A 13,160-nucleotide genomic window follows, 5' to 3' on the forward strand; every position below is an offset into this window, starting at 1 on the left:
TTAACTCGCTTCTGGGAAAGCATCTAATGTTTAAACGTCCCATGTTCATTATTTTTTAATTATTTTCACTCATAATGGTACTAACACAGTTGAAGTCTATGTCTATTCAAGTGAATTGCAAATTTTTAAAGTACTCATCATAAATATTTTGTCATTACAGCCATTGGGAGACTATGTGAGAAATGTGAGTATTACATTTTGATTTGCAACTATTTTAGCACGGTCTTGTCCCGAAGCTGACTAATCTTAGCATTAGTAGATCTATACTATATGATATGTGTAGCACTCCTAGCAGGAGTAGCAGAAGACACTATCACAAAATTCATTTAAATTTGACTTCTATCTGTATATACAAATTACTGCACTGTAAATAGTTAATTATCATACATCCAAGACAATGAACAAGCACTCAATCTTGCAGAAGTCTTCATCTGTCATCAAGTAGGGACTTAAGTTATTGGTAGAAATTAAATTCAAACAACAGGGCTCATACAGCCCCACTACAAATATGAGTAATATATTTTCCGCTTGTTTTATTCCTAGGTGACGGGAAGTGTGTAATCTGTGACTCCTATGTACGGCCCTGTACACTAGTGAGGATATGTGATGAGTGTAACTATGGCTCGTACCAGGGCCGCTGTGTGATCTGTGGGGGGCCCGGAGTCTCCGACGCCTACTACTGCAAAGAGTGTACAATAATGGAAAAAGATGTAAGTGGGATTCTCCTAATATAATCATTGTGTTATGTTGTTCCTTTATCATATGTTCTGTAAATTTCTTGAATATGTCGGTTTCAAGATCCTAAAAAGACAGGGGTAAAGTAAAATGTAACATTGATTTGTTCCACCTGCTGTTGATTGTGGCATCATATTTTTTTATGTGTTTTTTTGTGACGTCGTACGCAACAAAAGGGAGGGACTACTCAACAGAAAAATCATATTTTACCCATTTTGTTTTGGAATCTCGAAACACCTGTATTCAACTTGCTAACTTGAAATGTAGTTATGAAAGTCATTTCCTACTAGATATTTGAAGGATACTTGATCTACTATTCTATAGTCATTTTTGAAGAAAGTTATTTCATGATCAGGTTTAGTGAAAGGGAGCAGGGAGGCTATACTAAAAGGGAAGTCAAGTAATTTATTGGTCAAAGATATCTTTTGCCAAATTAAACATTATTATCTGAGCTCACACTAAGTTTCTTAGCAAAAGTTGCAAAAGTGATTTTTTTCTCTTTAGCAAATACAAATTTCATTTAGCAAATTGTGCATTCACAGCATTTCATAATGAAAAACTTTATGTTACTAAGAAGCATCAAATAAATATTTTATGCATCAATTGAAAAGTACACACATACAAAAGATCTTGATCATTCATTAAACCATACTGTCCACGTGATTGGATATTGGGTGTGTGAAGAAAAACTTAGCATTTTTTTTGCGAATTAGGATGAATTTATTTTAGCAATTAGACAGATCAATTTGTTAATAACGAAAATCCTGAACCAAGATTATTGAAAGAAATGCCAGTAGAACTTTTAATTTAAAGGGGAACTCTCTTAACTCTTCACTATTCCCCACATCCACCTGTTATCCTACAGAGAAGTTCATAATTGTATTGGGTAAAATGTTTGCCACTAAACAGAATATACCCAACGCTACCCCCCACTGCCAAACTGATCATATATATATACATTGTATTATTCCACAAATCAAGATTGTATGACAGTATGGACATCCACCAATCATAGCTACATTCTTAGTTAATGGCAGTTATTTTAACTTCTACATTCTTATTTGACTTTTATCCCACTATTAACTTTCACAATAATAATTTTAATTTTTCAGAGAGATGGATGTCCAAAGATTGTCAACTTGGGAAGTGCAAAGAAAAACAGACTTGTTCTATGAAAGAAAGAAATATGGGTTCAAGAAAAGATGATAACTGGTGAAGAGAAGTGTGAGAATGGTGGACTTGTCTTTGTTGTATATATTTGAAATGTCTTTGACCTATCATGAAACATTAAATTCAATTTCATTTATCAACATTGAATTTTTTTTGTTCCTTCTTATACACTTGTGATGTATATGTATCTCAAAAGTAGTGATGGGCAATCAGTTTGAAATCATATTGATTATGGCTTTGAAATCCGAAGTCATTAAACCGATCCATAATCAATAAAATAATCAGTTTCTAGCAAATTTTTTTTTTAGATGAAAATTTTGCTGTTGTTTTCAGTGTTATATTTCTTTGGATTTTGAATATTTACACAAAAACTTTAAAGTCTTAATTAATCAAGGAATTTCATATAATTTATTTTTTTTCTGCTGAGAAAAGATGATTACATTCAATAGCAACCAAGTAACGATATGAAAAGATATGATCTGTTGGAATTATATGTAGAAAATAAATCTACAACATGCATAGTACCATATTTGATTAGTAGATTCAGTGATTATAGGATTTTCATAACCAGAAAGGGCAATGCCAACTGATTAACAATTATAATCAATAATCAGCCTACCACTACCTCAAAAGTAAAAAAAAAAAACATGTTTATTTATTTTTAAAGCAAAGCATAGTTTGTAATATAAACACTCGGAATATACTTACCAGCCAAGCCTCAGATACTTACCTTAGAGGAGTATCTACCAGGCAGCCTTTTGGATGCTTAACTCTCGAGTATTTATCTACCAGACCAGCCTCTGGTACATACCGTACCATACCTGTGTATATTTTACTACCAGGCAGTCATTCTGAAGTTACTTATCTTGGAATATCTCAAAAGTAAATAAAAAAATAACCTACTCTTGGTTTTTTTCAATATTTAATGCAAAGCATAAGTTTGGAATTATAAACACTCAGAATATCTACCAGCCAATTCCTCAGGTACTTACCTCAGGATATCTCTGCCAGGCAGCCTTAAGATTACTTACCTTAGAACATCTACCAGGTCAGCCTCAAGTTTTTACCTCAGAATATCTACCAACCCAGCCTCGGGTTGCTTACCTCAGAATATCTACCAACCCAGCTCTAGTGTGCTTACCTCGAAATATCTACTGGACAAGCCTCATGCTTTACTCAGAATATTTTACCAACCCAGCCCACAGGTTCTTAACTCAGAATATCTACCGGGTCAAACCTCAAACTGTATAAATCAGAAACATCTACCAGGCCAGCCTCAGGTACTTACCTCAGAAACATCTACCAGGCCAGCCTAAGGTACTCACCTCAGAACATCTACCAGGCCTCCAGACCTCAGGTATATTACCTCAGAACATCTACCAGGCCAGCCTCAGCTACTACTTTACCTCAGAATATCTACCAGGCCAGCCTCAAGGTACTAAACCTTAGAATATCTACTAGGTCAGCCTCAAGTATTTTCTTCAGAATATCTACCAGGGCCAACCTCAGAATATCTACTTCGACAGACCTGCTGTGCTTACCTCAGAAATATCTAGCAGGCCAGCCTCGGGTCCTAACCTCAGAATATCTACCAACCCATCCTCAGGTACTTAACTCAGAATATCTCACAATCACCATCCTCAGGTACTTAAGTCAGAATATCTAACAGGCCAGCCTCGGGTACTTACTTTGTTTCAGAATATCTACCAGGACAACCTTTCAGGTGCTTACCTTGAATATCTACCAGGCCAGTCTCGGGTACTTTACCTAGGAATATCTATCAGCCTAGCCTAAGGCAAGTTCCTTTAGAAAATCTACCACGCCAGCCTCGTGATGCTTACCTCAGAATATCTACGAAACCAGCCTTACGTATGTGCTTACCTCAGAAAATCTGCCAACCATGCATAGGTAGCTTACCTTAGAATATCAGACCAGGTCAACTTCGGTATTTACCTCAGGACATATACCAGGCCAGCTTCAGGTAGTTTCCCTAGAATATCTACCAGGTCAGCCTCAAGTATTTTACCTCAGAATATCTACCAGGCCAGCCCAGGCCGCTTACCTCAGAATATCTACCACGACAACCTGATGTGCTTACCTCAGAATATCTACCAGACCAGTTTTCAGACAGTTTCCCTAGAATATCTACCAGGTCAGCCTCAAGTATTTACCTCAGAATATCTACCAACCCAGCCTCAGGTGCTTACCTTTGAATATCTATTGGCTAGTCTCAGGTATTTACTAGGAATATCTATTCAGCCTAGCCTAAGGCAGTTCCTTTAGAAAATCTACCACGCCAGCCTCAGATGCTTACCTCAGAATATCTATCAAAACCAGCCTTAAGTACTTAGCTTAGAATATCTACCAGGCAAGTCTCAGTGCTTTCTCAAAATATCTATCAGCCTAGCCTCAGGTAGAATATCTACCAGGCAAGCCTCAGGTGCTTACCTCAGAACATCTACCAAACCGGCCTCCTTCAAGTGCTTACCTCAGAAAATCTACCAGGCCAGTCTCAGGTCCCTACCTCACACTATTTACCAGGCCAGCCTCAGGTACCTACCTTAGACTATCTGCCAGCCCAACCTCAGGTGCTTACCTCAGAATATCTAGTAGACAGCCTCAGGTACTTACCTCAGAATATCTACTGGACAAGTCTCAGGTACCTTCCTCAGAATATCTACTGGACAAGTCTCAGGCTTACCTTCCTCAGAATATCCACTGGGACAAGTCTCAACCTTAGACTATCTTCAGAATATCTTCCAGGCCAGTCTCAGGTACTCAGAATATCTACTGGACAAGCCTCGGGTACTTACATCAGAATATCTACCGGGACAACCTGATGTGCTTACCTCAGAAAGTCTACCAGGCCGGTCTCAGGTCCCTTCCTCACAATATTTACCAGGCAGCCTCAGGTACTTGCCTTTGAATATCTACTGAACAAGCCCCAGTCCTTACCTCAGAATATCTAACAGGCCAACCTGAGGTATTTACCTCGGAATATCTGCCAGGCAGCCTCAGATGCTTACCTCAGAATATCTACCAGGCAGCCTCAGATGCTTACCTCAGAATATCTACCAGGCAGCCTCAGATGCTTACCTCAGAATATCTAACCAGGCAGCCTCAGATGCTTACCTCAGAATATCTACCAGGCAGCCTCAGGTGCTTACCTCAGAATATATCTACCAGGTAGCCTCAGGTGCTTTACCTCAGAATATCTACCAGGCAGCCTCAGGTGCTTACCTCAGAATATCTACCAGGCAGCCTCAGGTGCTTACCTCAGAATATCTACAGGCAGCCTCAGGTACTTACCTCAGGTTATCTACCAGGCAGCCTCCTGTGCTTACCTCAGAATATCTACCAGCCCAGCCTCAGGTGCTTACCTCAGAATATCTACCAGGCAGCCTAAGGTGCTTACCTCAGAATATCTACCAGGCAGCCTCAGGTGCTTACCTCAGAATATCTACCAGGCAGCCTCAGGTGTTACTTCAGAATATCTTCCAGGCCAGTCCAGGTACTCAGTATATCTACTGGACAAGCCTCAGGTACTTACCTCAGAATATCTACCAGGACAACCTGATGTGCTTACCTCAGAAAATCTACCAGGCCAGTCTCAGGTTCCTACCTCACAATATTTACCAGGCCAGCCTCAGGTACTTACCTCAGAATATCTACCAGGCAGCCTCAGGTACTTACCCCAGAATATTTACGAGGCAGCCTCAGGTACTTACCCCAGAATATTTACTAGGCAGCCATTAGGTACTTACCTCAGAATATCTTACCAAAGCAGCCTCAGGTGCTTACCTCAGAATATCTACCAGGCAGCCTCAGGTACATTACCCCAGAATATTTACTAGGCAGCCTCAAGTGCTTACCTCAGAATATCTACCAGGCAGCATTAATCAGGTGCTTACCTCAGAATATCTACCAGGCAGCCTCAGGTGCTACCTCAGAATATTACTAGGCAGCCTCAGGTACTTACCCCAGAATATTTACTAGGCAGCCTCAGGTGCTTACGTCAGAATATCTACCGGGTCAAACTCAACTGTATTACCTCAGAATATTTACAAGCCCAGCTCCACATATACGTTTGATTTCCCCAATGATGACTTCTATGTATACATAGAGATTGTTAATTCCTTCATTGTGCTCCATCCGTCGTCGTGCGCAATGCAAAGTTCATAAACTTTTCATTCAAAAGAATTCTCCCGGACAACGGAAAGGATCACAGGAATTATAGTACTATAGATACTATAAATGTAGAAATTCGAGCCAGGTCCATGTGGAATGGACTAGGGTACTCATATTGGGCCTGGTTAAATATGCTGGAATATTTGTTAAAATGAATGTTTTGACCTTTATTCAAGCTCACGGGGTCAAAAAGGCTAACTTTTTTATTAAACGACTTTTCAATAACTAAGAGGCCTAGTGACCTGATATTAGGCATGTAGCATGCCGAAATGGAGGACTATCTAGTTTATTCATATGAATGACTCTAACTTTCATTCAAGGTCACATTGATCAAAACATCCTTGATATCCCAGAGGTTACTGTCAATGACGCTATATCTACCCATAGACTATCTCATGATATTAAACTGCAGTCTACAGAGCCGACACTGGTAATTTGATCCTTTGATGTACATCAAAGGAATTATATAACGGTACACTGTGGTAGACTATTGCTTTGAAGTTGAGCGTCACTCTCTCCGTATTATTCAAAGGAAGTATCTGCAGGTCAGTAATTGGTCAGGGTTTTTTTTCTCCTGAAATCTATGTCTCAGTTTTACTATGAAATAGTCCAGGAGCGGATATAAACTTCAGTGATTAGTAATCTATAGAGTATCGAGGATGGGATCAAATACACTGTAATCTCTAAGTACTTACTGCATATTTCATTTCTGCTCTTTTTGCCAAATATGATTAAATTACCTATATTTCAGAAAATCATGTACATTAAACCGATTAAGTGCATTTCCTCTAATTTTTTTTTTTAATTATTCCGTCAAAACAATTTTCTTCAAAAAATTGTGCTCACAATATCCGAAAATACATTCTGAACTTTTGTTACATATCGAGTTATCCACCCTAAAGCTAAAAATTGTTGAGAGTTTAATGAAAAATCCTTAACGTACATATAGAGGGGATCACAAAATGTTGTACAACGTTTTGATACCCTCGGGTAGAATACCCCTGTCCTTCATATCCACTTATAAAATAATCTTATAATATCTGTATAACAGTAAAAATGGCGGAGGATAGGTTAATCTCTCTTAATGTATTAAGAATATCATGTCTGGAAAGTATAAAATACCCTTATAATACACATGTAAAATATTCCAGCAACAACGCAAAAATAACACATTAAAATATGGGTCGAACAGTGAGGGTCATTTTGCATTGAGTTTGGTAACCCAGAGGACACTCTGGCCCTGACACTGAACAAGACCTTAGAGTAATTTTATGACAGATGATAGTGTCTGATTTAGGGTCCCTAAACCATGACACTATCTGTCCATAATGTCTAAAGTCTGGTTGTCAGGGCCAGAGTATCTCGGGCTATGAGTTTAGTTGTCCCGCCGATTATCAAGGATTTATAAGTGGCTGTAATTATATACAATAATTTATTTACATGTAGACATTAAAAGAAAATGTCTATTGAACTATTTCTCCATTCAAAACAGGTATTCAAAGATAATCATAGCTATAATTTGCAAGTAAGGTTAGCCGTGATTTAAATAACACCCTTGGACATGCAACTGTATGATTTATCGTAAATTGACTGTATATTGACAGCGAATTTCGGCAACAAACCATAAAATAGCTGGATTGTGTATAATCGCAGGCTATTTTATGGTTTGTTGCCGAAATCGCTGTCAACATACAGTCAATTTACTATAAATCATACAGTTAATCGCAAGATATCTTTACATTTTTTGAAATTCAAAAGTGATGATTTCATAGAATGCAACTGAATTAATTAGTTTAAGATATGAGGTAGCTGACTTTATGCATGCATTACATACGGCTCATGTATTTTAATCCTCTACGAACTTAACATTAATTAAGACTATTTTGTAATATTACATGCTTCATTTAATCGATCAAATTTGCAAACGAGTAACCGTTCTGCTTGAGAGACTTTGTTCTATAACCTACTTCATGGACTACCCAGGTTAAAGAGAAAGTAAATATGACTAATGTTCTATTTCGAGAAGTTGGGAATTCCCTGTCGCTGAACAGTCGCCATCTTTACAAAGAGACCCATGCTTGAATGTGCATATACTCTGTGGCAGACACTACCTTGTAAGTAACGACTAAGTTGATAGAAATCCTCTTTGTCAATGTGTAGTACACAGTCCAGATTTTATTGCATGCATGTTGCAAACAAATACTGAAGTGTTAATGACGGCAACATAGGCTTTCTGTTTCGAAACCATCCACCTGAATACAGATATAGGCACTGAGATAGACACAAGATATCAATTTAAAACAGCAAACTGGCTTGTTAAGATACGTTTAATATACAAAAAGTCTTCCTAAACGATCAATTTAAAACAGTTCAGAGTTCAGTAAGGCAACTCTTAGTTATTATTTAAAGTCAAACAGTCAAAGAGAATGTAAATACAACAGATGGACGAGAGTTGGATTTCATTTTCTTGACGTTGAAATTATACGTATTAAAATCTATGTTCTACAATTAAAACACATTATGTGCTACATAACTTCCCAAGTGACATTTCTGTTATAATATGTAACAATCCGGTTTGTGACCTTTTGATATACGGAATCTCCAAACACGTTATATTGATCTAAATAGAAATTTCTATTTCAGAGGCATTTTGTTATGTTATGCTATTTAACAAGGGATCCCAGAGGGATCTTGGTGACCACCAAATAATGTTCTATTTATTTACTATTGAAAGAGGGAGCATTTCTCTGCTTTTCAAAACATCAACAAAATCCAAGATGGCGGTCTGTCGGCCATCTTGTTGCCTATTTGGTCCCAAAATGCAATATGCACAACTAGGGTCCTATAGGTGAACCTACATATGGAATTTGAGAAAGATCCCTTCAGTACATTCTGAGACCGATCGGTCCCAAAATACAAAATGCACAACTAGGGGCCTAGTGAATCCTACTTAACAAATCTGAAAAAAAATCTCTTTAGCACTTTCCGGGAAATAGCGGTAACAAGAATTGTTAACGGACGGACGGGCGGACGACGGACCACATACGAAAGGCGATTTGAATAGCCCACCATCTGATGGTGGTGTGCTAAAAAGCAAATAGACGTGTCACGCTCCCATTGAGAAATATGCATCCTGTTGGTTATCTGTTGCCCAATTGGTTCCTAGTGCAATATGCAGAACTAGGGCTCTAGGGAAACCTACATATGAAATTTGAGAAAGATCCCTTCAGTACAATCTAAGAAATAGCAGTAACAAAATCTAACTATTATACACAAGTCACTAAAGAATAAGCTTCTTTCCCAAATACTTTTTTAATGATAATTCCATATACATACATGAGTACATGTACACTGAAAATAGTAATGGTCCATGTGTGTAGTGTTTTTTTCTGTTTTCTGTATACTGTTCCTGTGGTAACATACATAGATGCATACATACATTTCAAGGTTTCAATTGAAAATTTTTGTTACTTAAACATTTGATCAGTAGCCCAATATATAAGCAATGTTACGGTAATTGATTATCTTGTATTTTCCTGATACATTATCATAAATAGTTGATATTAGACCAAATTAAATCTTTACTTATTCCTGTCATAGCTACAAGTATGTAAAAAATGCAATATGCACAACAAATGCCCTAGTAAAACCTACTTTATCAAATTTGAAAAAAGATTTCTTCAGTACTCTCTTAGAAATAGCGATAACAAGTATTGTTAACGGACGGACGGACCACCTATGAAAGACGATTCGAAATATGCTTGTGCCTTAAAATGGACGACATGTGAACACATCCCTTATAATGTATTGTATATTCACATACATTCTTTGGTAGCAAATATCTGCAATCTCCAGTTCAACATTTAAATTTCAACAATTACCTGTTCAACAATACAATACCTCTGCCTCATGGCACCCGTCCTCTTCTATTTGTTAAACGCCATATAATAAAAGCAACCAGGTTAAGTCAATATTATATTAGTGTGTATATTTAGGTCATCTGACCATCTGACCTGAACGGTCAGGATGACCTATAGTCATCGTGCTTCGTCTATTGCCGTCCACCGTCCGTAAACTTTTCATTAAAACGACTCCTAAATAACCGATAGGCCCAGGGTCAAATAAGCTAAAATCTTGAAATATCTTTTCAATATTGGTGGGCATAAAGCGCTACCAAATTTATTCATTTGAGATGAAGTGGTACCAAGTTTATTCAATTGAATGACCTTGATATTTATTAAAATGGGCGATTTGTGAATAACTGAGATGCATAGAGACCTGATATTGGGATGAAGGACTACCAAGATTGTTCAAAAGTAATGACCTTCGCGTTTATTCAAGGTCACAGGGGCCAAAAAGGCTAAAGTCCTTAAACCACTACTTGTCAGAAATTAAAAGACCTCGAGACCAGACATTGGGCCTCCTGTCGAAGTCTCTGAGACGTCAACTAACTGTATATGGGAAATCTTCGAACAATGTCTTAACAAGTTTAATACCTCATAAAGTATTCTAAAATTAGACTTGAGCATGCTTGATGAAGTATTTCAAGTTTGTTTACTTACTTGATAAAATGTATCATAAACTGGCAATTTCATCTAATAAAGTTCTTTAATTAATATACAATGTCATAATTGTTTGCCAAAGAAAAAATGAGCGTTTTTAGCTTACTTCGTGTTTTATGTTTTATCATTTTTTATCACTGTATACTGTATGCTGTAAAGTATAACTAGATGACCGTTAAGGCCCATTGGGTATCTTGTCTCAGTCGTTATACGACTAATTGGACACTAACATGTTTTGGGTGGTGTAAAAAAACTGCTCTGAATTCAGGATAAACACATTTTATCTGTTTGTATGATTTCGCATGCTGTACAATTTAATTCATGTAACCAATTTTCTTTTTATATAGGTTTGTAAGAAGCCATTGTCTACACTCACACACAAGAGAGACACATATCTGTCCTCATAAGAACTTCAAAGGATAATCATTGAATAAGTTAACACAGTTTCTTTTTACCATGGCCACGAATAACGACCAATCGATGTTTTGCGCACAATTTCCAATCAGAGCCAAAGGAAATTCCAGATGCGCTAACTTCGAGAAAAGATAAAAGAAGAAAACGAAGAGTGTAAGTTACAGCTCGACCGAATAGCTGAAGAACACCTAACGCTGTGCGACAGGATGGAGATAGCTTCCACACAACTGATTCAGACACGCATCACAGACATGGAGGAGAGGATGGAAACTTTGAAGAAACTTTCATCGGAGAGTAAACAAACTCTTCAGGCAGGGTCTGCTGTACTGGTGTACGACTCGGTATCTGAAATCCAAGAAATGGAATTGGATATTCCACAAGCGAGAGACAAAGGTATCGCAGAGTTTACTCCAGGTAATGACAGACGAAGTCTGCTGAAGCAAGCCACCGGATCTATGACAGTTCCTGATGAACTTTCCCTTGTTACATCTGCAACTTATAGTATTTCTAATAAATGTTCTGTAAAGCCAAAGCGACGCACATATACCGGCCAAATATCAACTGAAACTGTCAGATACAGACTTCATGACAAACCAGAAGTTATTTCGAAGTTTGTCTACCCGGATACCATGACAACAATCTGTCCTACGACTGATGGATGTGCATGGCTTTGTGATCGTTTTAACGGCAATGTAGTTCTCGTCAACAACAAGGGCAAAGTCATGCAGAAGATAGAACGGACAGATAAAAGGATTGATGATATCAGTCTTCACCCAACTACAGGTCGCTTGTGGTCCTGTGGTGTAGGAAGTGAAACTATTTATGAAATATCAGCATCAAATAACCTTGTTCCAATGTTCAACACATCTGGAGGTCTCCCCACGAGCATCTGTCTCACAAAAGAAGGTAGGGTGGTAGTTGGTGTAGGTTGTGAAAAGGGATACAAGATCGAAATGTACACGGTAGATGGCAGGGTGTTACACACAGTCTTGGATGGTGTATCCGGGCCCGGGTTGGTCGTATCTATAGCTCACTGTCCCGTGACAGGTAACGTAGCCATAGTTGGTAACAACGACTACAAAGACAACAAGCTTTATATCACAGTGCACGATCCAACTCTACAGCAGTTGTTTACTTATCACGGGGAACGAATGCAGTCACCAGATGAGTCTACAGTAGCATTCGATCCAGTCACAGTCGTATACGACAGTAAGGGGAATATCGTAGTTAATGATAGGTCGAGGAAAACGATCGAACTGGTCAGCGGAGAAGGAAAGCACATCAAAACATTGGTGACAAATAAGGGAGCAGTAGGAGAAATAGGCATCCAGAAAGACGACGTTCTTTGGTCACACTTAAAGATAGGGAAGTGGGGAGTTAAGCTATTTAAGTACTACTGTGATTAAGTGGAAGGTGCTTGGCTGATTGGAAGCAATGCTGTAATTAGCTGGGATCCTAGCTCTTTGAGCGTTGATGACTTGGAGATAATGTGGCCTTACTGGAAGGAGTAATACATTTGGCTGTGTAGTTATAGAAGTGCTTCTGTAATCAGAGTTTTTGGCGAAATACGTGATATGGGGTTTTGCTCAGTGATAAGAAAATATAACAAACAGATGATTGAAGTGCTACTGTAACTAGACTGACTCTGTAAGACAGACAAAAACGCATAAAATGAAATGTTGAATTGCCTACACACGAGAGCTTGAAGTGCTACTAATTATAAACTAATAAACTATTATGGACGGGTGATGGTCGACATGCCCTTAATAAGTAGAGATATACATTTATATAAAATTTACTCCAAGTGCTTGAAGCCAAGACTTTAACACCAGAAGATATACCAGTAGTGTAATTAAGCGTAAATATCTAATATAAGTCATGATATAAATTCTTCTTTAATCGACACTGTTTCTCAAGTATATCTGCGCTCAAATTTTCTTTCCCACGAATACTCTTTTTTTTCTTGTATTGTATAAGTTATGATGTATATAGCTAGTTGATAAAATAACTCTGTAAGTTAACTGTTTTCCTGAGAACTATTTCAAAGCCACTATAAATATAACATGACGATCCAATAACTGTATAACATGG

The 13,160-nt window shown here is 37.9% G+C and overlaps 2 protein-coding genes and 1 pseudogene across 2 annotated transcripts; all 3 read left to right on the forward strand.

Moving 5' to 3' along the window:
* The first annotated feature begins 131 nt into the window (after nt 1-131).
* LOC138313723 (PHD finger-like domain-containing protein 5A) lies at nt 132-1,990 on the forward strand (annotated as a pseudogene).
* Nucleotides 1,991-4,923: 2,933 nt separating this feature from the next.
* LOC138313724 (uncharacterized) lies at nt 4,924-5,661 on the forward strand. The gene has a single exon (XM_069254051.1). The coding sequence runs from the start codon at nt 4,924-4,926 to the stop codon at nt 5,659-5,661; it is 738 nt and encodes a 245-aa protein (XP_069110152.1).
* A 5,527-nt stretch (nt 5,662-11,188) lies between these two features.
* LOC138313722 (uncharacterized) lies at nt 11,189-12,837 on the forward strand (the record flags this gene model as incomplete). The annotated part of the gene is made up of 1 exon (XM_069254050.1): nt 11,189-12,837. A coding segment is annotated over one exon (1,287 nt), but the record flags the coding sequence as incomplete, so codon positions are not given.
* Nucleotides 12,838-13,160: the final 323 nt, after the last annotated feature.

This window comes from Argopecten irradians, unplaced genomic scaffold (assembly GCF_041381155.1).
Source record: "Argopecten irradians isolate NY unplaced genomic scaffold, Ai_NY scaffold_0868, whole genome shotgun sequence".
Classification (NCBI taxonomy): Eukaryota; Metazoa; Mollusca; class Bivalvia; order Pectinida; family Pectinidae; genus Argopecten; species Argopecten irradians.

What these genes read in the sequence shown, in the direction of transcription:
- LOC138313724 (XM_069254051.1), top strand. Translation starts at nt 4,924, where the DNA reads ATGCTTACCTCAGAATATCTACCAGGCAGCCTCAGATGCTTACCTCAG.